This window comes from Heloderma suspectum, chromosome 1, assembly GCF_057233095.1.
Source record: "Heloderma suspectum isolate Gila_16-S chromosome 1, 16-S_ref, whole genome shotgun sequence".
Taxonomy (NCBI): domain Eukaryota; kingdom Metazoa; phylum Chordata; class Lepidosauria; order Squamata; family Helodermatidae; genus Heloderma; species Heloderma suspectum.
The window spans coordinates 23,663,354-23,688,564 of NC_139458.1; the positions used below are offsets into that span (position 1 = coordinate 23,663,354).

General features: G+C 43.0%; 3 protein-coding genes across 7 annotated transcripts in view; 1 reads left to right on the plus strand and 2 right to left on the minus strand.

Annotated features, from left to right (window-relative positions):
- The window catches only part of TECPR2 (tectonin beta-propeller repeat containing 2), a 65,078-nt gene extending 63,257 nt beyond the window's left edge, over positions 1–1,821 (minus strand). For all 4 annotated transcript variants that reach the window (XR_014788328.1, XM_084838387.1, XM_084838377.1 and 1 more), the window contains exon 1: positions 1,511–1,821. The gene's annotated coding sequence lies outside the window, so the exon portion shown is untranslated. The remainder of the gene's footprint in view (positions 1–1,510) is intronic.
- On the plus strand, positions 1,676–10,783 carry CINP (cyclin dependent kinase 2 interacting protein). 2 transcript variants are annotated; one of them, XM_084838561.1, is made up of 5 exons: positions 1,676–1,740; positions 5,045–5,266; positions 5,925–6,051; positions 7,029–7,152; positions 7,567–10,783. In XM_084838561.1, the coding sequence occupies exons 2-5, from the start codon at positions 5,190–5,192 to the stop codon at positions 7,767–7,769; spliced, it is 531 nt and encodes a 176-aa protein (XP_084694687.1). In that variant the 5' UTR covers positions 1,676–1,740; positions 5,045–5,189; the 3' UTR covers positions 7,770–10,783. The 2 variants fall into 2 exon arrangements, with proteins under 2 accessions (XP_084694687.1, XP_084694678.1); XM_084838552.1 differs by having other exon boundaries at positions 5,107–5,266.
- ZNF839 (zinc finger protein 839) lies at positions 9,199–24,970 on the minus strand. The gene is made up of 8 exons (XM_084838415.1): positions 24,393–24,970; positions 20,808–21,605; positions 18,869–19,099; positions 17,974–18,066; positions 16,788–16,931; positions 15,279–15,410; positions 14,421–14,538; positions 9,199–11,893 (listed from the first exon to the last, which is right to left on the minus strand). The coding sequence occupies exons 1-8, from the start codon at positions 24,888–24,890 to the stop codon at positions 11,607–11,609; spliced, it is 2,301 nt and encodes a 766-aa protein (XP_084694541.1). The 5' UTR covers positions 24,891–24,970; the 3' UTR covers positions 9,199–11,606.
- Between the last annotated feature and the right edge of the window lie 241 nt (positions 24,971–25,211).

The following is a 25,211-nucleotide window of genomic DNA, read 5'->3' on the forward strand; positions in this document are numbered from 1 at the left end:
GAGGGAGAAGGCCTGAGTCTATTTTTGCCTCAGGACTCCATTAGCTGATAATCATGCATACTGCAATTCAGCAAGGTGTGTGGGTGGGAGTGTATTTTTCCACTTTAATGCTTGACGAAGGAAGTTCCAGCATTTGTGCTTTGGTTTTTGTAATTAACGGTGCAATCCTATATATGCCTACTCAGAAATAAGTGCCAGTTTTCAATGGAGCTTACCCTCAGGTAAATGTGCATAGGACTGCAGACCAAGGGTGCGATCCTATGCATGTTTAGACAAAAAAGGCCCACAACTCCCAGCATGCTGGAATGCTGGGAGTTGTAGGGCTTTTTCTATCTAAACATGCACGGGACTGCACCTTTAATTTCTTTTTATTTTCAGGTAAACAAAAATACCACAGGTACACCAAGAACACAGTGCCAATAGGGTCAGTGACTGCATAATAAACTTTTATTAAATATTTTACATCTACAAAAGTATGGAGTTTTCACATGATCTATTGTGTATGACCTCAGGAATGTCAAAAGGCTTCATCCAGAACTTAAGCTGAGTGAATAGCGGGGCATAAGGCACGTATTGGCAAATACATAAACATGGATAACCTTTGTCCTTTGTTAAATTTACAAAGAGAAGAAAGCCAGAGGCTAAAAGTATGGGAGAAAAGATTAAGAAGAGAGAGAAACTCCTGGATGGATGTTTGTCCATCCTTTTTTTTTGATACAGTGACAGTTCTCTGACCCATGAGCAATGAAGAGAACAGATTAAGAGAGCTGGTAAAACCTCCTCCTACCACACTCTTTTAGTCAAGATCAGATTAATCCAGAGTAACTATCCCATATTCTCAACCATTAACACTCTTGGGAAACCCTAGCCCACTTTAAGCAAAAATATTCAGTCTTTTAACTTCTCTGAGAGGAAAATACAAACAGATGACTGAAATGTATCAAGGGGGGGTGAAGTAAAGTACTCTGCATTAAGTGGTTCCAAATCAGTACATCTATGAGTCTGAATGCGCACACCCATTTTATGAACCCTGAATTTTCAAAGAACTATTATTTTCTGTGCCCGCCATCTGATGGGCATTTCCAAGAAAGGATAGGGGTAGATATGGTTAACAAACAATATACAGCGTGGCTTTACCAAGGCTCGCTGGAATTCAGCCTCGACACGTTGTTTCCAATGCCAGGGCTCTGAAAACAGGTGATATACAAGAGTTCTCCAGAGTATGGGCAGAGTGTTTATCACATCCTGCAGCAAGCCCAGACGCCCTGAGGTGGGCACGGCTACCAGACAGTCGTGGACATCCCCTCCCCACAGTCTCCTAACCCTCTCTTTTTTGGAAGTTAACTACCGGGAGGGGGAGTCCCTCTCCCCAGCTGAAGGCGGACAGCCGAGTGGAGGCTGCGGGGCGGGATTCCTCCAGAGGCACAAACCCAGCATCCCCAGCAACGCGCTCCGGTGGCGGCGCGGAGGCTCCCCTGCCACACGGCTAGGCCGCGAGCGCGCAACTCACCTCAGCAGGGCCCAGGGGGGCCCCTCATGGTGTGCTGGGCTGGCCGCTCGTCCCCAGGCCCGGCGGCGCTGGGAAGGGAAGCCCCGCGCTCCGCGGCCTCCAGGCGGCGGCGGCGGCGGCGGCGGCGGCGGGGCGGCTGAGCTGGGCGGGGCCGGACGTGAGCGCACTTCCGAGGGGAGCGGCCTAGCCTGAGGCCCCCCTTTGCCGCGGAGAGCCGGCAAGGATGGCCGGTAAGTGCTTCCAGGGGCTGCGGCGGGAGGAGACAGGGCCCGCGGCCCCCTCCCTGGGCTTAGGCGGAGCCCCGCTGGTCTGAGAGGCGAGGCGAGGCGAGGCGAGGGTTGTACCAGTGGAGGCTGGTGGCTCCGATTTCGGTGGGGCCGCGAATGCATTCTGGGTTTCAGCCAGAACCAGCCAGAACTCGAAAGGAGCTGTCCAAGGTGCTGAACCATACTGGGAACCCGTTAGAGTTCTGGCTGGTTCTGACTGAAACCCAGAATGCATGCACGGCCCCACCGAAATCGGAGCCACCAGCCTCCACTGGTTTCTAGCACAGGGGTTGTGGCGGGTTTATTATTATTATTTTATTAAATAGGCGGGACGGGCAAGGAAAGGAGACGAGTGCCAGCCGCCGTGCTTACGCGCGGTCCACTTGATGCGAATCCGTTTCTCCATATAACCGCCACATACTTGTACTCCTCTCCAAGGCAAAGGTGGACCTTCCTTACCGCTTTCGGTACATCTTTGTGGCGAGATGGTGGCGATTTACTCCGTGACTGTGAAAGGAGCAGGAGATGGCCATTCAACCATATGTGGCGCTTAGGGCACAGTCTTATGCATGCTTAGGCAGAAGAAAAGCCCTACAACATGGTAGGACTTTTTTCTGTCTAAACATACATAGGATTGCACCCTTGTAGGGTTTTTTTTGGGGGGGGGAGATGAGGGAGCAGGGGGAGACACATAGAACTTCATAAAATCATGCTTGATGTGGAGAAAATGAATACAAAGGGCTTCTTTCCCCCTGTCCCTGATTCCACTCTCACGTATTTGTTTTGTTTAGGACACAGTTTTATGTGTGTTTAAACAGAAAAAAATCCTACAACTCCCATCATTCCCCAGCCAGCATAGGATGCCCCCTTTAGATAATTTGTAATCTATTTTTCATCCAGGAATGTCATAATACGAGAACAGGGCTGGGGTTCACCCAATGAAACAGATTATTTGGCAGGTTACATCAGACAGGAGAAAGGGGTTCTTCACATGTCAAATTAACGATAGAATCCACTGCTATAAGCTGTGGTGGTGATGGCAGATGGCTTTAAAAGGGGATTAGACTGAACTCATGGAGGATGAGTCTCCTGAGAGATTCTTGTTGTGGTGGCTAAATGGAGCCTGTGTTCGATGGCAGCATATGGCACTACATAGCAGTTGTAAGGGGCTACTGTCTTTATGCCCCCTGCTTGGCCACTGTGGGAGGCAGGATGCTGAACTAGATGTACCTTGACCCCAATCAGGGTTTTTCTGTTCTAGAATAATTCACATAAAGGAAAAGGATATAACTTTAGATTCACAGTGCAATCCTATACATTTTTGCTTGGAAGTAAGTTCCATTAATTTCAAGGGGGCTTCCTCTGGCTTCATGCTTATTGTGAAGATTCTAATCCAGGGGTCTCCAACCTTTTTGGACCCATGGGCACATTTGGGAATTTGAGAAACTGCTGCGGGCACCACCACAAAATTCCTAATCAGTGGATCACGTTTTGGCATCTACCTGTTGCACCTATGCATGTATGCATATTTTAAAAAACAGGATTTATTTTTTTTAAAGGTTTCCTGGGTGCCATGTTGGGGACCCCCTCACGGTGCCATTGGAAGTGCCTGCACCACCACGTTGGGCACCCCTGTTCTAATCCATATGAGCAATTACTGATTTAGGGAGTGACCCAAGGTAGTTATTCTGGATTAACCTAGGGTACTTCCAGACTAGGCTTTTATGACATCATTGCCCTCACTCATTTACTGAAGTTTACCGGGGGTGTCCAGACATAGTCTTCTACTCATTACCCTCCTCTTTTTTTCCACCACTTTTAAAGCCTTTTTCCTTAACACAGAAAATCTGTTAAGGAAGACATAATAGCTGCATAATGCCTTCTGGTTGGTAGAGCTAGGAGCCCTCTGGAAGCATCCATAGACTAGAATGCGTATGTGAGACATATGTTTGAACTTGCATATCCCTGTGAAAATGATGGGAGAGAGGAATATCACTAGATAGGCCCGCAGTGGCCCTAAAAGCATTAGCTTGCCTAAATTTAGAGTAAAGGTAGGGACTGTGTTGGCTTAGTGGTTAAGACGCTGAACTGCAGACTGGAAGGTCAGCAGTTCGAGACCCGAGTGCTGCGTGACGGAGTGAGCTCCCGTCTTCAGTCTCAGCTCCTGCCAACCTAGCAGTTCGAAAGCAAGAAATTGCAAGTAGATAAATAGGCACCGCTTTGGCGGGAAAGGTAACAGCGTTCTGTGCACCTCGGTGTTCAGTCATGCCGGCCACATGACCACGGAAGCGTCTTTGGACAGCGCTGGCTCTTCAGCTTAGAAACGGGGATGAGCACCGCACCCTAGAGCCAGACACGACTGGTTGGGGATACCTTTACCTTAAGATCAAACCTTCCAGAATAAGGGACACTTCAGCACTGTGGTATATAGAATAAGGAACATGTGTGATCAACTGCAAATGAGTGCTACATAAAGGATATCATTACATTTTTGCCTCAGTTGGTTTTCTAGTGTTCTATGAAACTATCTTATTCTTGCTGTCATATTCTGTACGTAATAGATAAATAAGATCCAGAAATATTACAAATGATGACTCTACAATTTGAGAGAATCTATACCAAACATATATAATACTGGAAGGACACAGCACAGTAGTTCCAGTTATCTGTAAGGGGAAGTTTGCACTAACCGCATGTAAACTTGTATTTTAAAAAACAAGAGTTTGCTGTTATTTTGTACTTTACCTTTTTGCCTCCTAGCTAAAAATAAAATGTACATCAAATGGTAGTAGCAAGGTTACTTAACAGTCACTACATCAAGAGATAGTGGAATTTGTCCTGCATACTTGCTGCTGTACCACTGACTGCATGTGTGGAGATAACTGTAGCCAGGTGTGTAAAATATACTAGCATTCTTTTTTCATCAAAATGCCACAGTAGGTTCAGGAAATGAAGGATGGTTTCTTCGCTGTCCTTCCTTTCACTAAGGAGCAGTGATAGCATTTGCAAGTGAGGTACAAGACTGGAGTATGCTATTAATAAGGAACAAGTTTTCTGTATGTGAGGGTCTGTGAAATGTCATATTCATGGTTGCCAACTTCTTGAGCTGGATTGTTTCAACCTTGTGTATGTATGGGCAAGCTCTAAAATTACACAAATCACAGTGTTTCAGGTTTTGACTGCAGCTTTTAATCCTCAGTTGTGTAAGAAGTTTGGGGAAGTATGACCAACATGTGAGATAAAAACCTAAAGTGTTTCTTTTTAATAGGACTCTGGCCTTAACTTTAACTGCTGAGATGAAGAGGGTTTTAATTTTGTGTGTTTGACTAGCCAAAGGTTTGACACCAAGGACACCTGTATTATCAGTCAGCGCAAGAAAAATTAAAGATAATGCAGCAGACTGGCATAATTTAATGATGAAGTGGGAGACCCTGAATGATAACGGATTTACCACTGCTACCAAAATTGTGAACCTCAAAATTGCCAAAGAGTAAGTATGTTGAAAGCTTTTCTGTGGTCCCTGAGCAAAGTTCATCTTTGTCATCACAGTTTTTTAAAAATGCAGATGATGCAAAAATGCACATGATGCAAATTTAACAGATTTAGGGTGCAATCCCATGTGGATACCCGGCAGCCTCTGAACTCGGAGGCTGCCAAGTATCCAATGCAGGATCTTCACCCTGCGCTCCAGCCGCCCTGTATTTCTGCTAGATGGCCAAATTTGCCCATCTAGCAGCGGTGCATCAGAGGGGAGGGGAGGAGGCTGGGGTGGCCATAAGAAGCAGCATACCACAGCCGCCCTGCTCTCCTCCCTTCCATGCCCCCAAGAACGCCCCCTTTTCCCTGTCCTCCATTTTCTGAATGCAGTTCTCTCTGCCAGCTACAAGGGAGAGGGGGCAGGGAGTGCAGTTGCCTGACTCCGGAGTCGGAGCCCTGACTCCAACCTCGGAGCCTGGAAACCGAACTATCCTATGCACCCGCAGATGTTTTTGTGGGGAGGGGCATAGGATTGCTCTCTCCAAAACCTACCTTCCATTACACACTAAACAAAGATGACCCTATATATTATAGGTAACAAGATATCCACAGCTGTAAGAGGAGTGGCGTGGATCTATTATTCATATATACTGAAGGATATTTTTCTTTAGGTTTAAAGACAGCAAGTTGGAAATAGAATATGATAATAGTGCCTCTGAGACTGGAAGACTGCCACCTGACTACAGTGTGGAATTGGAAGTGTGCTGTACTGAACTACTTGGGACCTTCAGAAATATGGTACTCTTCCTTTTATAAACATCCACATTGAAAAAACATTTCCTGTTTCCACTCATCTTCTAGATCAGGAGTGCAGAACCTCTTTCGAGTTCAAGGGCTGCATTCCATTTTAGAAAAGCTTCTGGGGGACCACATTCCACTGATAAGTAGGGCCAACAGCAAAAGGTGTGTGTGGAGGGAGAGGGATACCAGCACATTTTAGCTTCAAGCTCTTACTGCCAGTAACTATGCCTTAGGAAAGGCATTTCAAACTTTTAGAATGGTGGAAAACTGCACAAAAACGGTAAAACCACCAAATGATCAGTTGTTGGGTGAGTGGAGATGGGGCTATCTGGGGAATCCTGTAAGGCTGGATTTGGCCCAGGAGGGTGGGATTTGGCCCCTGGGCCTGAGGTTCTTCACCCCTGTTCTAGATCAAGGGAGACCACACTTGGGTAGGAAATCCAGATGTCTTTTCAGTAACTGTTTTTACACATCTATTCAAGACAACATCCATCCACAGGAGAGCAAGAAGGCATCAAGAATATCCACCAGATTTAAAATTAATTTCTACCATGCAAGTCATTCTACCATGCAAGTGCCAGGAGGGAGAATTAAAGCCATTCTTATGGCACAATCCTATGCATGTTTAGAGAGAAACGTCCAACAACTCCTAGCATTTCCCAGCCTGCCATACTGGCTGGGGAATGCTGGGAGTAGTAGGATTTTTTTTGTCTACACATGCATAGGATTGTGCCCTTAATGTCTGCTGTAAAAAATGTCCTTTGGGAACCACTGAATTCAGTTTAGTACTAAAAGTTCATCCTGACTAGAGGTTTGCCTGTTAATTCCAGAGTCTTTGAAACGTTTTCCCTAGCACTGAAGTTTGAGCTTCTGAAAGTGGTGATTAAACAGCCCATACAGATGCAACATACATTTAAGTTAGAGTACTAGCTTCTAAAATAAAAAAAAACTAAATGTACCTTAAACTTTGTTAGGCAAAAATACATCAGAAAATGGAAAAACTGTATTCAACAACTAAAGGGATCTGTGACTTAGAAACATACCATCATGGAGATCATAAGACACTGTTCTTCCACACATGGCCCACTCCCTATTTCTGTAAGTGATTCTTCCTTTTTGAAATGATGTTTATTTCTATCCACTGAGGACAGTTTATTTGAAAATGATAGTCAGAATACATTCTGTCAATGAAATGTAGCTTATATTGGTTGAATATGGCTTTCTAAAGGAGAATGCTTTATGTTATCACACAACAACAATTCCCAGGATTCTCTACAAAGAAACCAGAGTAGATGTGTCTTAATATTTGTACCTGGGTTTCAGTTGTCCCATGGGACATGCATAGAACTTGGGCATTGATGAATGGAAGACTGTCTTTAATTATCTAGAAAGCAGTGGTTTGAAAGGTATAGGCAAACCATCTGGGTAATGTAATATGTTCAGAAATACATTCCAAATATGGAATGTAAAAGGAAGAGTTGCAGAGCTAATTCTTTTTTCCCCCCATTTCAGGTGAAGTTTCTGTCAAGCTCTTAGACATGTACTCAAAGGAACTAAAACTTAAGCAAACTATTGTGCAAGAGATTGCTCATACTGCTGACCAAGATCTGCTGATGGTCTACTTATCATCATGGTTATATCAGCCCTACATTGAGGACACTAGCAAAGTACTGCTAGAAAGTATGTTGTTGGAAACAGGGCACAGATTGATCTAGCCTTTCTCATTACTTGAAAATCACCTTAATGAACCCAAAAGCTGCCATTAAAAACACTTGGATGGAACTAAAGTGGCAGAAACTAGAGTGTTAATACATACTTAGTGTTTATGCATTTTTTTCTTATGAGGTATTTGACGGCTTTAAAAAACTCTGGTTTATGTTTTTTTAAGTGTATATGCTATCCCTTTTGGTCCAATAAGCCTACTAGGGGTTTTAAAATAAAATAGAATGAATGCAATTCTAAAACAGAACTTAACTTCACTATCTTTAAACATCTGTTCTTATTTCAGTATTTAGTGTCTGATCAAACTCTCCCCCTTTTCTTTCCACTCTGAAGTTTCACATCATGAGAAACGTATCTAAATCTAAAGATTTTTGTTTGGGAAGTAAATGTTTATTCATACGTATTCCGGGTATGTAAGGTGGGAATGGGTGAATCTGTCAACTTTGGTTTTGCTCAGTTTCATTTATCCAACCATGAGCTCATTTTGATCTGTTTCTGCATCACTTTGAATTCAGTAAAAACAAAACAAAAAAGCACAAACTCATAAATATTTTGGTGTGTTTCTTCTTCTATTTGCATTTTTGTACGTGCCTTTCCCTGTATGCATATTTTGGAACTGATTTTTACCCTAACATAATGCATTCTGTGCATTCTATCCCCAAATATATGCATTTGTCCACACGTTTCTTTAATATATGTATTTTATGCATATTTTTTACATGTGAATTGCATTGTAAAATTCTGAAAATGCAGATTTTGGTGTGCAAGCACATTTAGGTTCCGCATTCCATGTCTAGATTCAGGAGGTGCAAATTGGGTAAGTGTGTATACAAATGTAGATGACCAAATCTCTCATTCATCCCTAACGTAAGTAACTGTGGCGATGTTGGGTATATGCAAGTCTTTTAGACAGCTGTATCTGGCTATTCTAGCAATGTTAAAGGGAAGATTAAGATATGAATATGGGTGACGAGGACCCCACCCCCACACATTGGGCAAAGGTCGGAAAGGGGTGCTAGCTCTACCCGTATTCATGTAGGCTTCTCCATTCAATTTCAGCAGGCTCCTGGTTGTGTGGAGTCTATGCAAGTGGAGCTAGACAGGTGTGCCATGGTGGGGCAGGGCCACAAGGCATGGTCCTGTTCTCATGCTGAGGGTCTAATGCCTGAAGGGAGCTTCAGTTCCAGCTGATTCAGGTATCATGGCATGCTTGCAGGCGCTACTGTCTTCCATGCTACTGCCACGTGGCAAGTACTCAGACCCAAATGATAGTACAGACCTTACCAGTGGCATGTGACTGCCTACCAATAAGTGGCTCCTACAATGTAAACATAAGAGCACAAGAAATAGGGTAAAAAGAGGCGGTTATTCTCAAGTGCAGAATGAGAAGCCCAGCAAGTGCCCCAGAATGGAAGAGAACAATCAGAATTTCTCATTTTAATAGGCTACACATTTAACACATTCCATGTTTTCAAGGCACGTTCAACAGGCATAGATGTGCAGTGATAAAAGCAGACTATACTCAGAAATGCCCTAAGGAAGATACCAAAGTCCTTCAGAAACGAAGACAAGAAAACTAAGCAGCTCCTGCTGAAATCCAGCTGGAGCAGAAGGTGGACATGTAAGACCGCTGCCTTGCTGCTAACCCACCTCTTCTAGATGGCAGCACAGAAAGTATTGCACATTTCAGGAAACTGAGCTGCACAAGACAAAGAGAAAAGAGCAGCCAGATTCTACAAATAGCCCTCAGGGGAGGAAAAATCTGCTTCCTGCCCTTTTCAGTGACACAGCTGCCAGGCCTATTTTCTTTTTAAGGCACAAGTGGCTACTGGATACTTGCACATTTGCACCCCAGGAAGGGTATGCTACAATCCTGCTCAGGCTCTGCCCACAGCCATATGCTTTTCTAGTACTGCTGCTACTGTTCTTTAACCGCGTAATCCTATACATGTATACTCAGAAGTCAATCCAACTGAATTCAATAGTATTACTCCTAGGTAAACATAGATAGTACTGCAGCCTACATCTGCTGAACAGCCACACTGAAATTGGTGACTGTGTGCTGTGGGGTCGGTATTGGATTCATCTTTTGGGATATTTTTAGGCCACACATTCCTGGTAGATGGTGTCTCCACTTCCAAGCACTCCAGAATCCAGCTACCAAGGGCTGAAAAAGTTGCTAGAACAACAAGGGGGATGTTAACACCATAATTTACATCTACAAGTAACAATAGGGCACATCCATCCCCTGAAATGGGATACTAGATTAATTTGAAGCTAGCTTCGAACAAGCCATTTGCTAATGCCTTACACATTAAACCATGTTTAAATAAGCCACTCATAACTGGCTCCAATACAGCTCCATCTGTATTCCATGTTTACCAGCTTTGAACAGCTGCTGTATTCAAAGCATTAAAATGACCAAGGGAGACCTAACCTACCTCATAGCAGCCATGTAGACCAAGGACTACATGATGTGGTTCACACATGGCAGCAAATCATGGGTTAATTAACTTAACAGGTGCTGGGTTGCATGCCGCTTCCGCTTTGCATATGCAACCTCCAATTGTCCAGATTGTAGGATGTTGCATGCCTTGAACCTGGACACTTTGGGCTGTTAGTGAGTTAGTCAACCCACAGTTAACCTATAATTAGTTAGGTTAACTTTGGGTTGTTTAATCCACGAACAAACCAAAGTGGCTGGGTTGACATGTCATGCAACAACCTACAATCTGGCTGATTATGCAAAGCAGAAGCAGCTTGCATGTGGCACACAACCTGGAATTTTTAACTAACCCACAATTTGCTGTCGTTATGTGGAAACAGGCCCCATGCGTAGCACCTTAAAGCCAAACAGAAATACTTGCCTATCCTCCAGTTTCAGAAGATAGACCAAATATTCTTTATTCTTTCCAGAAGTGAATTTTTCAAATTGAAGGCCATTACTTCTGATCAGTGGAAACATTGCTACCTATAGCGCACCCAGTTCTTTAAACTTAACTAGGATTGTACAGATGAAAAATTAACATAAAAAATATTCACTAGTAATTCAGGTAGCTCTCCATCTAATAGTTTACTTAATCAAAAAGCAGTGCAACATATTTGGCTAATAAATTAATCCTTTGGGACTATTTGGTAAATAGTGCATGTTACTAGGAATTAATTCCTATTTCCATAGTTACTCTTCAAAATTGTTAGCTGTGATGCTAGTTTCAGCCAAGGTAATGGAAGTAGTAATAAATTAACACCAAGAAAAATATACATTTCAAGAAGTCTTTTAAAGAATGCCTCTATACATGTTCTTATAAATGGCTCAATTTCACTCTTGAGCATATTATCTTTACTTTCATTATGAGCTTGCAGTACTGCTAAGAGGTACAGTTTCCAAAGAACTTCTATGGATCTGTCAAATAGTACCATCAGTTTCTGTTACAATTCAATTTGAGGGAAGACAGGATAGCAACACCAGGATGAGACAAAGCCTGAATGATTTTGCATCCCTACATTACAGTTCCTGACTCTCATCCATAATCTCAAACATTACCACTTCCCCTCTTAACCACATTCATGAGTTTTCTTTCTCCAGTATACTATTCTATCCCACAAATTTTGGGATAGACAAATTTTATAGGAAAAGCTCTCAGCTTGAGACCCAAATGGATGAGTTACTCCCATGGCGTTAGAGAAGATTTTGTGTAATTCAAGATCTCTTAGGAAGTTCAGAATTTTTGTCAAGTCGTTATTTTCTTCCTCCTGATGTTCTTGACATTTCTCATGATCATTTTCTTCACGCACTGACCAGGCAGGATTCTGACTAGATTTTTCAGATGCTAGGGAGTTATAGAACTCAGACTCGCTTTGTTTGCTGTGTTCCAACTTGAGTTTGCTTGTATGAGCTCTTCTTGTAAACTTCCTATATCAACAGTTGACAGTGTTTCACCCTGTGAGGTTAGGTAGTCTGATGTACTTGAAGGTTGCAAGCTCTCAAGCCTCACTTGTGTGCAATTGTGTAAATCCAGATCTAGTGTATCATTTGCCACTTCTATTTCGAGTGATTCATGCTGCTCCTTTTCCCATATTATATTTCCAGTGCAAGTATTTGCTGCACAGCTGTATTCTAGAATAAAACATTAATTAGTAAACACAAAAACCCTAATGTACATGTGTCTTCGTTAATAGCAGGCAAACTGGAAAGTGTTTTGGTTACAGAACATTGCTAAATGACATAGGCATCATTACCACATACAATTTGTTTTAAAGCTGTTTAACTCTGAAACTACCCATTAAATAATGTAGGACTGATTTATGTCTACCAAAGCATCTAATCTGGTAACACATGAAAAAAATGCTGGCCAACACTGCTGTATTTTATACTTAAAAGTACCCTTGTCGTGGAACACAACACTTACCAATGGTAAATACTACGTTTAAAAAAAGTAAATGTCAGCACTTGCATTGGACCAGACTTGGGTTTCAATTTCATCACAAGATGCCCTCACTGAGTAGCTTGCAGTACATCTCCATCTTAGTTTCCAGTCTATGAAGTGGACGTTATTATCTATGTCACACTGCAGAAAAAGAACGCTTCTGTGCATGTAAGAGGCAAGGGCGGTGGTCAAGTCAGTGTCAAACTGAATCCTCTGGAGGGTCCCTCAATCTCCAGGAATGGCTTTTTAGACAGCATAATGCGCTGTAGATAAGGAACTATAATGTGTGCTCAACCTTTGGAACCTGGACAGGCAAGATTAACCATCACTAATTTTCTACTCTCCATTTTAGAACTAGCATAAAAACAGATATACGAGTTACCCATCTACTTATTCCCTTCCCAGACCACCACACAAATGGAGACTGCATTATATCCCATTCCACTGCCACGCTGGAGATCTAAAGAATGGTGCAACCAGGCTTGCATGTTTCTCAAACAGGCCTCCCCAATACCATACTGCAAACCGCTTTTGGAACTGAAGCGACTTTCAAAAGCAATTTGCTCAGGCTGACACAAAGGCCAGTGTTAGGTACCTCATGAGGCCAGGGCAGCTTACCACTGGCACCTAACCTACCTCATAGCAGTCATCTGCCTGCCTCTCTCTGGGCCCCTCTCCTTCCCTCCCTCCCTCATCTGCACTGTGATGTGGTGGCAGCTCCTCCCCTTCCTCCTTGTCAAAAGGAAGGTGGCCATGAGGGTAGAGGAGGAAGCCAATGTTAGCTCCTAACCACCATTGTGGCACGCTTCTGCAAGCCAGCAACTAGAAATAACTAGAAGTAACGAAGGACAGTGAGCAGCTAGGAGCAGCAACCACCTATCCTTTTCCCTCAGCAGCTACCCCTCCTAGCAGCCATTACTATCTAGCCAGCAGCAATGACAAGCAACAGCTGCCACATCTTGCTCACCAGCTGGCCAAGGAAGAGGAGCCACCACCAGTGACAGCTGCACAGATGAAGTGACATGGGGAAGTGGCATGCCTAATAAGGGGGCCTTAACAAATGGCATCATGCCAAGTCCCAACCTGAAGCTGGCCCTGTTTGTCAGCGCTGATGTGGTCTCCATGTTTAAGGCCCAAGACAACTGCCTCCCCCCATCCACTCCCCGCAGCCTGGAAAAGAGACGTGCTTTAAAAAGGCATATGCAACAATATAGCAGTGAACGTTAACAGTGTTGGAGAAGAAATACCATTTTCAAATGGTAGATGTAATTACAGCTTTGGCTGCTTTTATACAAAGACTTCCCTGGTTGAAGGAAATGACTTCATACGTGACTTTGTTAAGCTTGTTATACTTCTGTGGCCAGTGTTCCAAATTCAAAGACTAGCCATGAGGCAAAAAGCAGCTGACACTGTCACAGGGTAACTTGTCCAATTATGAACACTATGGAGGAAGGTTTCATGCATATTTTTGTGAACCGCTCAGAGAGCTTCGGCTTTTGGGCGATATAGAAATGAAATAAATAAATAAATAAATATTTTTATTCCTCTCATCCTGCATCTTACATCCAGGTCAAATTCTATTGTCTTTTTTTGGTGTTTTCTCCATTTGGACAATTCATGAAAATGTAAAAGCAACCTTGTTGATATATGCTCAGGCCAGCTGAAGACATTGCTACTCCAGGAGTAATATGTTCAAACTGGAGGAAGAAAGACTGACTATCTAGTGAATATATTTAAAGATCACATCAGTAGGACAGGAACTATGACTACATCAGCAAACCCAGAAGTATTAAAGCAGCTTACAGAATTAGAAGATCACAAAGTCATAGATCACTGCTGTGCTCTCCAAGTATGAGACATAAAGCTTGCTGGGTGACCTACAGCCAGTCATGCACTCATAGCCTAGCCTACCTTACAGAGTTGTGAAGATAACATGGGGAAAACCCATGCATTGAGGTCCTTGGAGGAAGGGCATGATGCAAGTGTTACCAGTGTAGCATAAACAGTAACAAAGATGTGTGAAATTCTTACATGATCTGATTCCCACCTAAACAAGCTTCTTTCTCCCCACACCCCACCCTGCCCACCAACTTCCACAATAGTAATAGACCTATACTGCTACAGTTTTAAGATCTATAGTACCCTTCCAGCTTTATGACTATTTGCATGTCATTTTATCTTCAAGATAGAATGGAGATGTTAAAATTCAAATACCACCTTCATATGTAGGACTTCTTTCCTTTATTCCACTGTCATCTGAATAATCAATATTCACATTCTTCAAGATACTTTCCACTCTAGTCTTTTTTGCAAGTGGCAACATTTCATCTGAACTCTGTTGATAGAGAATGGGAAGAAAATAAACTCATCTATCCTACATATTGTAGATAATATAACAAATTAATAAAATGAATATTTCTCCAATATCATATTATTTATTATTGACATTTATATACTGCCTTATCTACTAAAAAGCCACCAAGGCAGTGTACAACAATTTAGAACAATAAAACTCTGCAACAATAAAACGAGAACATTAAAAACTGTAAAAACATTAAAACATAAAAATCATAGGAAATGCAAAAAATGAGCATACAAAAAATGCTCCCTATGAACTTTGGAATAATAATAAAAACTAAAAAGTTGCAACATTTCAGAAAACCTTCTCCTGCATAGTCTCATTTGGTAGCATTTTGTCACATAAGAATCCAAAATGAATCATCCAAGTTAATGTCATTTTACTAATTTGCTTTACTCCAGTTGTAATAAATGTGGCAAAGTAAAGAGTACCCGAATGGGTTAGTCACAGGGGATATGGTAATAAGGTAGTTGCCAGTTTTAAACAGAGGCAGTGTTAGGAAGCAGCACTATGCAACAAAAAGTTAATGATTCTTTTGAAGTAGACACCACAAAGTTCAAATTTTGGGGCAAAAAATGCAAGTAATTTTCAGCCCAGCTAAGGCACAGGTGATGGTACTTACTGAAGACAAGAGATGTCTATGCAAAATAAAGAGCACCACAAAGTTTGGTATGCTGCAAGGATTTGTTTGTTAATATGGCAAAATTCACACATACCTCAGCTGCTCGTTTCTGTCCTGAAATCTCTGTAAATACATGGTCACCAGTTTTTATACACTCAGGAGAACAGTCTGCTTGAGTGCTTTGTACTATAAGAGAACTGTCTATAATTCCTAGTGATTCAGCAACCTATAAAAAAGAAGACAGAAGAATTGAATTCAGAGGGAAGTCTCACTGGAAATGAAAAGGGGAAATACCCAGAAAAAAGCAAAGTATTACAGTAATTATTAAAATATTAGGATCAACATAATCTTGGGAGGGGGGCATTTGGAATGTGGTGTGGGCACTCTTGCAAAATGGCTGCAAAGCTGGCCATGACCAGTCACAAAACACTGCACCCCCCAAAACAAGGCAAAACACACATATCAGGAAAAACACACCACCACCACCACCACAAAGCAGGCAAAACATACCACACACATACAAACCCCTAGGAAAAACACACAACCCGTGCCAAAACAAATTAGCTCCCACACCACATTAAAAAATATAGGCAACCCGCTGACTCCAGCAGAGGCAAAACATCCCCCTTGGTCCCCACCTCTAACTGCTAGGACGCCCCCTACCACCACACTAGCTCATATTTTTCTTTTTTCTAGGTGGCTGGGCATGCTTCAAAACAAAGCACTGGGCTGCAGCCACCGGCCATTTTTATTTTCTAAGAATCCCTCGGACATTATGTGGGGACCAGAGACATTCCTAAAAATAAAGATGGCTCTGGTGGCTGGTGTTTTGCAGCATTCCAGCTTCCCAGTTTAAAAAAAACCTGTAAAGAATGTAAAAAAGCCTTTAAAGATCAAGAGGGGCAGGGAGCCTAGCAGGTTCCAAGGAAGGTGTCCATAGACACACTGATGCCCATGGGCACCACACTGGGGACCCCAGACCTATATTGTGCGATGTAGGTACATCAGTAGTACTTGCTTGCCTCATTCCAAGGATGGTCCTCCAAAATGCTCTGCATGCAGCAGGTAAGACGTTGAAGGTTTTTTTAAAGAGTAGATCAGTTTTGTGGAGAAATATATACCAAAAATCATCATCAAAAATCACAGCAAGGCAGGGCTGGGGAATATGTGGCCCTCCAGATGTTGTTGGATTCCAATTCTCATCAGCCCTAGCCAGCCATGCCAATTGTGAGGGATGATGGGAGTTGTAGTTCAAGAACATCTGGAGGGCCACACATTCCTCCACACCTGCAGTTACATGTAATACACTAGACAGAAGAGCAAATATAAAGTAATAGGTATTTAATCAGAGATCTCTGCTTATCAGATCTCCAACATTTTCAATGAAACTTCCCTTTCCCTCTTTTATTTATATGTTGAATTAATTAATTAATTAATATCTTGCCTTTCCACCAAAAATCATGCTTAAGTCAGCTAACAATAACAAAATAGAGATTAAAAACAAATTTCTTTTTCAGGACAGTGTGTTCTCTGATATCAAAGTTATACAATTTGGTGACTGATTTTGGCTAACAAGAAAAAAATGCAATTCCTTGCATATTGCCTTGGGGTCTTTTATTTCCACAGGTTCCTTCAATTCAGAACTGCTGAAATAATCTTGGCACATTTTCTTTACTACAGCATGTAGCTCTTCAAATTCCTGGTATATCTCCGGAAAAAGCACTTTTGCTGGATATTTTTTTTCTACCTGTTCAAAAACAAAAGCTACATAAATAGAAGCCTGTTCACAAATCACAAGCTATAAGCTTCATTCAAGCCCATGATCATGGAAACAGAGCAGGTGATCATACTCATTGTACGTTACCAAGATTAACAGCAGAAAGCACCTTTTAAAACTCATCCTGCAAGTCCCACACTCTCCTTCCCTCCACAAACCTTTTACATCTTTTGTATCTTGACAACATTGATTAATCTGCACTTATAGGACAATGGTTTGGAGCAGAGGTGTCAGTCCCTTGAGCTACCACTGGCTTAAGTTGCTCTTATGTTTCTCAGGGACTGCGTAGGTAGGCACCTGAATTTTTAGACGCAAGACGAGAGGTTGAATGCTACAGTCCACAAACGTATGTTAGTTTAAAAAGCATAAATCCTGCCATGCTGTGGTTTTGTGTATGACACCTTATGAGCTCAGAATGAAAGCTTTAGAACCTTTTGACTGGTCACAGACAGATGGCAATTGTTTCTATAGTAAGAAAAATATTTTACTGGGGTAACTAGAGTGAAATAAGAAATTATGCTTTCCCCTTAAACTATTATTTACAGCAGGGTGGGGAAAGTGATGTGCATCACTTTCAGTTCCTTCTTGTCCCTGTGGTCCTGGTTGATCTGGCACCGCCCACTTTTTGTTCATCAAAACATGGGAGAATCTGCATAAAAACATAAGAAGAGCTATGCTGGATCAGACCAAAGGTCCATCTAGCCCAACATTCTGTTCACACAGTAGCCAACCAGCTGTCAATAGGAGATCCACAAGCAGGACATGAGTGCAATAGCACCCTTCCACCCATGTTCCCCAGCAACTGGTGTACCTAGGCATACTGCCTCTGATTACTGGAGGTACATATAGCCATCAAGATTAGTAGCTATTGACAGCCTTCTCCTCCAGGAATTTGTCTAACCCCCTTTTAAAGCCATCCAAATTGGTGGCCATCACTACTTAAAGGAGATTGTCTACAGGTGATGAAATGCACATAAATCTTCTTGAGAATTCAAGGTCTAATTAAACTTACCTTCATCAATAGGAATTCAAATACAGTAACAAGTGTTGTAAAGCGTGGAACAGCCAGCTCCATGAAATCTTCATTGGCACATTGCTGAATCAGCTATTAAAGACCACAATAATTTCTTTAGAGAAGCCATAAAGTCACATTGCTAAAACGCCAACTCTAAATACACGAAGATTAGGAGAGAAAGAAGAATGCATGAAACCTCTGCAATTTGTTGTAGGGCAGATAAATAAGACCCTGAGAAATGCCAACGTTAGGAAATAGTTTCCATCTTCATTGCCAGGGTGACAGCAGTAAAAAAAATCCCAAAAAGATATATCGAACAGCCACCTCACACAACATTATCCCTACTCCAAGATGGCTGAAAGCAATGTACAACACATGCACACCATCATATAAGAGGCACACACAAGTGGGCCATTTTGCCACGGCCAGACACGTTAAGAACCCACTCTGCAAGTTTTCAAAAGGCCCCACTCCCTCTACCATGTCAAAGGCTAGTTACTAAGTAGAACCTTGGCTGGCATGTTCTCAAAGGTAAAATAATACAGCTATCACCTCATCAAAAAAGTCAATTAATTGTATGAGTTTTCAATTAAATTTACATAAGAACCACCAATAGTTTTGCTGAAAAAAACACACTCGGGGTTTTTTTTGGATGATACATGCCAGATGTTGCAGCAGGCACTCTTAGAAGCACTCCCTTCTGTACATGGCAGGGGAATGCCTCTAAAATGGGGCTTTAATACTTACATTAAAAAGAATTTTAAGGAACCACGGTGCCAAACTGTGGGGACCTTTTCAGACTACCAGAAGGTTTGAGCTGATTAACTGACTGATCAACTAAGGTTGCATTACTAGACAAATAAACACAAACAATTGTGAAAAGGAACCATACCTCTTTTAGCCTAGCTTTCCTTCTAAACACATTACGGTGCTCTGCTGACATATTATTAAGAGACTTGGAAGGGAAATGACCAGGTCTGCTAAATCTTCCAGAATACCTTGATCTTCCAGACATCTTTGATTGGCCACTCCTTCTTGGTTGCCTGGGTCTTCCATGACCAGAGTACAGTAAATGAGTATTGTGTTGTTCTGCAGACTTTCTATCTTCTGCAGATATATCAGACTAAAAGAAAAGTTCGTATTAGTCCTTTAAAATTGTTGCCTTTAGGTATTCATTTTTCAACTTGTAATACCAGTAACCCATGAGGGGTGGGTTAGGGTATTTAAAAAAAAAAAATTATGGTAGAATTTTATTGTTTTAAATTGTTTTATGGTGTGTTGTACATCGCCCAGGGTGGGTGGGTGACCAGCCAGATGGGCGATTAATAAATTAAATAAATAAATAAATAAATGAGCCTGGAAAACTATCAGAGTAAGAGGCACATAAACTTCCCACAACGAACCTCCAGACAAGCAAGATGGCAAGTTCCTTTTCTGAAAGCACACTGCGTTATGCCATAGCTATACTTCACCATCATATCACTGCATCATGGGTAGTTTTCTACTTAACTAAGTGGTGCTGTTTTAAGAGATTTTGATATAGCCCTGCCCACTTCCAGAAAAAAAGTACCACCCACACTTTATTTATTTATTTAAAATATTGAGTGCTTCAGGTAATGTAGAACAACAATAAAACTGTGGTATGGCAAAGAGCGTGGATAGGGCAACAATGAGGCCAACTGATGAGGCCTCAGATATGGAATTCCCTAGCTTTCTCTTCCCTTACAACTGGCAAGCAGCAATTTTCATCTGCTACTTCCAAATGAATTTGAAGATGGTTCTTGTAGATGAATAGGAAAAAGCAAGGACAACTAGCAAAATGTTTGCACCCTACCAAAGATAACCAGCAATCATGACCAATAATTAAAAATATATTAAAAAGCCTTTTAAGACATTCTACATGTAACTAAAAAGGTATTACTTTCATGTGATTAATGCCTTTTAACATCATGTACAATTAAGACTGCACATAGTATAGTTAATTAAAATTTATATATATGATGGTTTTAGGTTTCCCATTACACAGATTAGAAATTGCCTTTATACCAGATTAGTCATTAAATACTTATGGTGGAATCCAATTAAGCATTTCAGTGGAACTGCCTCCATCAACAGAACTGAGAGGGACGATTCCCCCTTTCTCTTGCAGCCCCCCTCCCTGCCCACCCCCACCCCTCAAACATTTCTCCAAAGGGTTGAGACCCTCCAGAGCAAGTCCTGTTGTGTGAGCAGACTTCCACTCATGTGACATTGGATTCCACCCATATATGTCATATGGCCTCTAGCCAAAGCAAGTCTCCCCACAACCTTTCACAATGCAGGGACAGAACCACACATGGTTCCCATTCTCCTTTCTAGCCTTAAAGAGCTAATGGGTTTTTAGGATTAGAAGAGAAATCAAGAGACCACCATGCAGCTTCAATGGCCCAGCTCTTTAAATACATGCCTCTGTCACAGAGCTCTCTCTCTCTTCCAAGCATGCTCTGAGATTATGATGGGAGATGCTGCTTGCACTGGAAACAATGAGAGGGGAGATGAGCAGAACAGGGGTTTTTATTTATCTATTTTATTGCTGTGAGCCACCTTGGGAGGGCTTCTCCCTTGAAATGCAGCCAATAAATTCTTTAAATAAATAAATAACCACTCCCTCAAAAATTTGTAAAGCTAGAGTCCACTTAAATCCCCGAAGGTTCATTGCATAGAAAATATATATTACCTGCTGCACACTGTCTGTAGGTAGATTTTTTCTAATTCTATTGTTAATCCATTTTTATTAAAGTGACAGTAATTGGTGGCAGTGAAAAAGTCTAATGGATACTTTCACCACTTACCTTTTCCATATACTCCAGCAATGTCATCCCATTTATAGGAGAAGATTGTGAAGGTTCTTGCTGCCCATGGTCTGGATTAAGTTTATAGTGCCGTGCTAATCCTCCTTTTCCTATGTAGGATTTTTCACAACGTTGACATTTAAACAATTTTGGCCTCAGCTCATAGTTCAAGGGATCAAATAATGAACACACTTCCTTCTCCTTGCCAACTTCATCATCTTCTAAACTGAGCTCAGAATAGTCATCAGAATCAGACTGGTGGCAGTCAGCCAGGTCTTCAGTTTTAATGAATTTGTAATCCTTAGCTTTATATTTGGGAGGGCGTGAAATCCGTCCAGAACGGGTTTTCACCTTGAGGGATTTTTTAACCTTTTGCTCTTTTTGCTTTTTCTCTTGGTTTATTAATGAGTTTGCTGAACAAGCAGAAAATAGAGTAACATGTGGAGAATCTGCTGCAGCTACAGTAACAGATTTGTTTTTCTGTCCATGTAGTAGTCCATCTGTTGTCAGCTTACCTACAGATACTGGTCCAAGGGGATGTAAAGGGCTGTGCAGAAGTAGCTGAACTGTAGATTCCGAAGAATTACATAAGAAAAACTGCTGCGACCCAGTTCCTGCAACAGGCTGTATCCGAATAATCTGAGGATTGACAACACTGAGTCCTAAAATCCTGGAATTCTTCTCAACTGGCTGAGCCACAGTTACATTTTTGGACTGAACAGTTGTAGGAGATAGTGCTGACCTTTCTTTCCCTTTTGTCTGTTCAGGCTGCACTTGCACACAGATTGTTTCCAATTGCTTTAAGAAAAAAAGCAAGACTGTTTAAGCACAAAGTTTCCACATACATTTTTTATATCATAGTTCATTTTATGTACCACATGTTATGTATCACAGTTTATATATCCACTGTATGCATTGCATTTTAGGTGAATGGGTTCCAGTGGTGTCTTGGTGGGCTCCAGCAAGGCTGTGAGCTATAGGGTATTAGGGGTCTCAGAAATCATGACATTAGCACTTCTGGAGACTGGGTGAAGAGGCCCTTACAGACCAGAGACAGTAACTGCAGTGTCAGCAGTTACAACATCCTGGGGAACAACAACTCAAAATAGCAAGCTTATAGTTAGCCTACCCAGGGGCATTGCACCATCAGGAACAAGACAGTTTACTGACTTGTGGGTCAACGTCTAAAGGGCCAGACAATAACAAGAAGCATCTGTGGGGTGATTCAGTGACTGGAAACAAATGGATATAATGAAGTGCCCTGAAAACAGAAGCATGCATTTCATTTAACTAAATTATCACCTTTTTGGTAAGCAATAACTTTATATAGCACCAAAGTGCATGATACTTTATGAAGTTTCATAAGCCAAAAAGACAACCCTCCTCCCCAAGAGTTTACAATCTATAAAATTAACTGCCTAGGGTTATGTAGTCAAACACATCTGGAGGGCACACTAGGTTTTGGATGGCTGTATTAATGGATTTAGCCAAGGACCTTATGAAAAAGATGAGTTTCCAACAGGGATCAGAAGGAGATGAAGGGTGAGAAGTCATATAGCATTAACTGCTAGCTGATGTTTGCCCCTGAGAAGCACTTTGCTGGCTAATAGTTTGCAATCCTCAGTGGAGATAACAGACAACGTATTCTGGATAGTTAGGAATCCATTGCCTGTTAGTGGTGGGTGTGTTATTCATTTTCAAATGACACACCCACCACTTTGGAGAAGATGGTACCCCTCAGTTTAGCAGAGGGAACAGAACAGTGTGTAGTCAGGATGAGAAGAGAAAGCGAGTACACACACTTGAGTTTCTGCTGAAGTTAGAAAAAACTGGGGGTTCAGTCTTGGCGTGGCACTGCCCAACTGTGGTGTGGTGGTAAGAGTGTTGGACTGGGAGTTGTGAGATCCGGGTTCTAGTTCCCACTCCACCATGAAGCTCACTGGGTGACTTTGGGCCGGTCACTGACTCTCAGCCTAACCTATCTCATAGGGTTGTTGTGAGGATAAAATGTGCACTCAAAATCAGGCCCTACTTACTTCAATGAGGCTTACTCCTAGGTAAGTGGTTGTACGATTGTAGCCTTAGGGTGCAATCCTATACAAGGCTACATAAGTAAGCTCCAGAGTCAATGGGACTTACCTCTCAAGTGTGTACAGGATTGCAGCCTTAAGAGCACAATCTTAAGGGATTGCTGCTCAATTGGGCTCTGAGATCAGAGTGGTCTGTCTATTCCATGCCCTGCCAGCAGGAACGAGGCAGAGTGGAAGGAGGGCACCTCCTATTCCTCCTTTTCAGCTAGACAAGCCTCTCAACCTACCTTATTGCTGGCACAATAGGTGATGGAGAGGCTTTAATATTCTGCAGTTCTTGGCCTCTCCTCCTCCTACCATCAGGCCCATTTTTCCCCTCCTCAAGTTCTTCCAGCATCACTGTTGCAACCTCAGAAGAGCAGTGTTCCATGGCAGCTATGAGGGGAAGAAACAATCCTATCTCAAATTCTCCCTCACAAGGTTGTAGCAGGGGGGATCCACCACATCCTGGGATGCTCTTCCAGGGATGATTACTCTGTTAGTGTTGCATCTCTTTTTCATTATGTATGCAACATCTACGTAACATGTGCATGCACATAATACTGTGCTGCAGGACATTTACCCTTATTTATTACATTTATATTCCACTTCTCCTCCCCGGTACTTAAGGCCACATATACGGGGTATTCAAACAGTCTCCCACCCAATGACTTAATGTGCTTAGCTTTTGTAAGGTGGCGGCATCATATGCCTTCAGACCATCCACTGGAGGCCCAGAAATGCTGTGAAGTCCTTACTGACCGTCAATGCCAACCTTATTATGGGTCGCAAGCACTCATGAAAAGCAAAGGTTTATGTGGACGAGCCAGTGTGGTGTAGTGGTTAGAGTGCTGGATTAGGGCTGGGGAGACCTGGGTTCTAGCCCCCACTTGGCTATAAAGCTCACTGGGTGACTCTCACTGACTCTCAGCCTAACCTACCTCACAGGATTCTTATGGGAATAAAATGGAGAGGAGGAGGATCATGCACGCCACCTTGGGCTCCTTGGAGGAAAGGCGGAATATAAATGTAACAGATAATAAATAAACAAACTTGCTGTTTAGGAAGACTGCTGCATCGCAGGAATGCCTGCTTGATTCTACTTTAGCGCTGCTTGTGGGTTGCATCCAGTGTTAGTTTTACTTAGAATAGACCCACTGAAATGGTACTTAAGTTAGTCACGAATAACTTAAGTCTCATTGATTTTAATGGGTCTGTTATAACTCTGGACACAACCTTGTGTATTTGTAGATACAACAAATATTACCAACAACAAATATTACCAACACATCATCATAAGTCTCCAGGGCTCTCTCTCATTTGAAGGAAACTAAGGCTAGTAGAGCTGTCCCTAAAACTATTTACTCTCCGCCGGGGGAAGGGGGGAATCATATAATGCTATTACTGAATAAGAATAATCCTGCGGTGACCTTATCTTCTTAGGGATTAACCACCTTTCCCAGCCCGCCCCTGTCCCATTTTAGGGAAATCCCCAAGCTGCCCCGTAGGCTTATACCTTGGGCGGAAGGAGCCTGGTGAGGGCAACAGGCGCCGCCGCAGATTTGCCCTGCTGGAGGGCGACCCGCTGGGCCACGCTCTGCAGCTGCTGTGCCGCGTTGTGCAGGATACCCGAAGGCAAGGCGGAAGTCGCCGAGCCGAAGCCTTGAGCCAGGAAGGGGCGCGGAGGCGGCGGCGCAAAGTTGCCGTTGTCCTGGGCTGGCGACGAAAACGCCCCACTCTCTTGAGATGCGACGGCAGCCTCGGCGACCCAGTGGCCCCCGGACATCTCGGCGTCGCCCCTCCCCGCCTCCTCAAGAGGTGAAGGAGACGCCCCATCCAGCAGCTTTCTCGGGCCTTTTCCGGCCACAGCTCCCGTCGGCTGGTCCGGCTTCCCGCAGCCGACCTCAGCCACCAGCGTGGGCAGACTCTCCTCAGGCTGCGGGTACAAAAGTGCCCCAGAGGAAGCTGCCGCCTGGACCCGAGCAACAGCGCCCATCCCCTCAGGAGCCGCCATCTTGGTAACCGTGTGAGGGGGGATGACTGGGAAACACACCGTGCAAGCACGTCCTTGCTGCGCGCACGCGCGAACGGCTCAGACGCCAGCCACGCCGGGACCAAGAGAAACGCGTCACCACCACCCCGCCTCTTCCTGCGCGTCACTAGAGGGGGTGGAAGAGGTGAATCGTTACTGCGGAAGCCGACAAGGGACAAATCAGTTCAAAGAGCGCCCCGTCAGTCCGTGGAATCCCGCTCCCCCCTCGAATTCTCACGTCGCGGCACGTGCGGCGCTGCAAGTACGTTTCGCAGCAGCGCTCAGAGACGAACCCGGCGCGGT

Excerpts from the sequence above, each read along its gene's own strand:
- CINP (XM_084838552.1), top strand. Across the intron at positions 5,267-5,924 it reads AACCTCAAAATTGCCAAAGA|GTTTAAAGACAGCAAGTTGG; the intron begins GTAAGTATGTTG and ends ATTTTTCTTTAG. Across the intron at positions 7,153-7,566 it reads ATGGCCCACTCCCTATTTCT|GTGAAGTTTCTGTCAAGCTC; the intron begins GTAAGTGATTCT and ends CCCCCATTTCAG.
- ZNF839 (XM_084838415.1), bottom strand. The coding sequence starts at position 24,890 with ATGGCGGCTCCTGAGGGGATGGGCGCTGTTGCTCGGGTCCAGGCGGCA. Across the intron at positions 16,932-17,973 it reads TTGAATTCCTATTGATGAAG|GTAGAAAAAAAATATCCAGC; the intron begins GTAAGTTTAATT and ends GTTTTTGAACAG. Across the intron at positions 15,411-16,787 it reads TGGAAATAAAAGACCCCAAG|GTTGCTGAATCACTAGGAAT; the intron begins GCAATATGCAAG and ends TCTTTTTTATAG.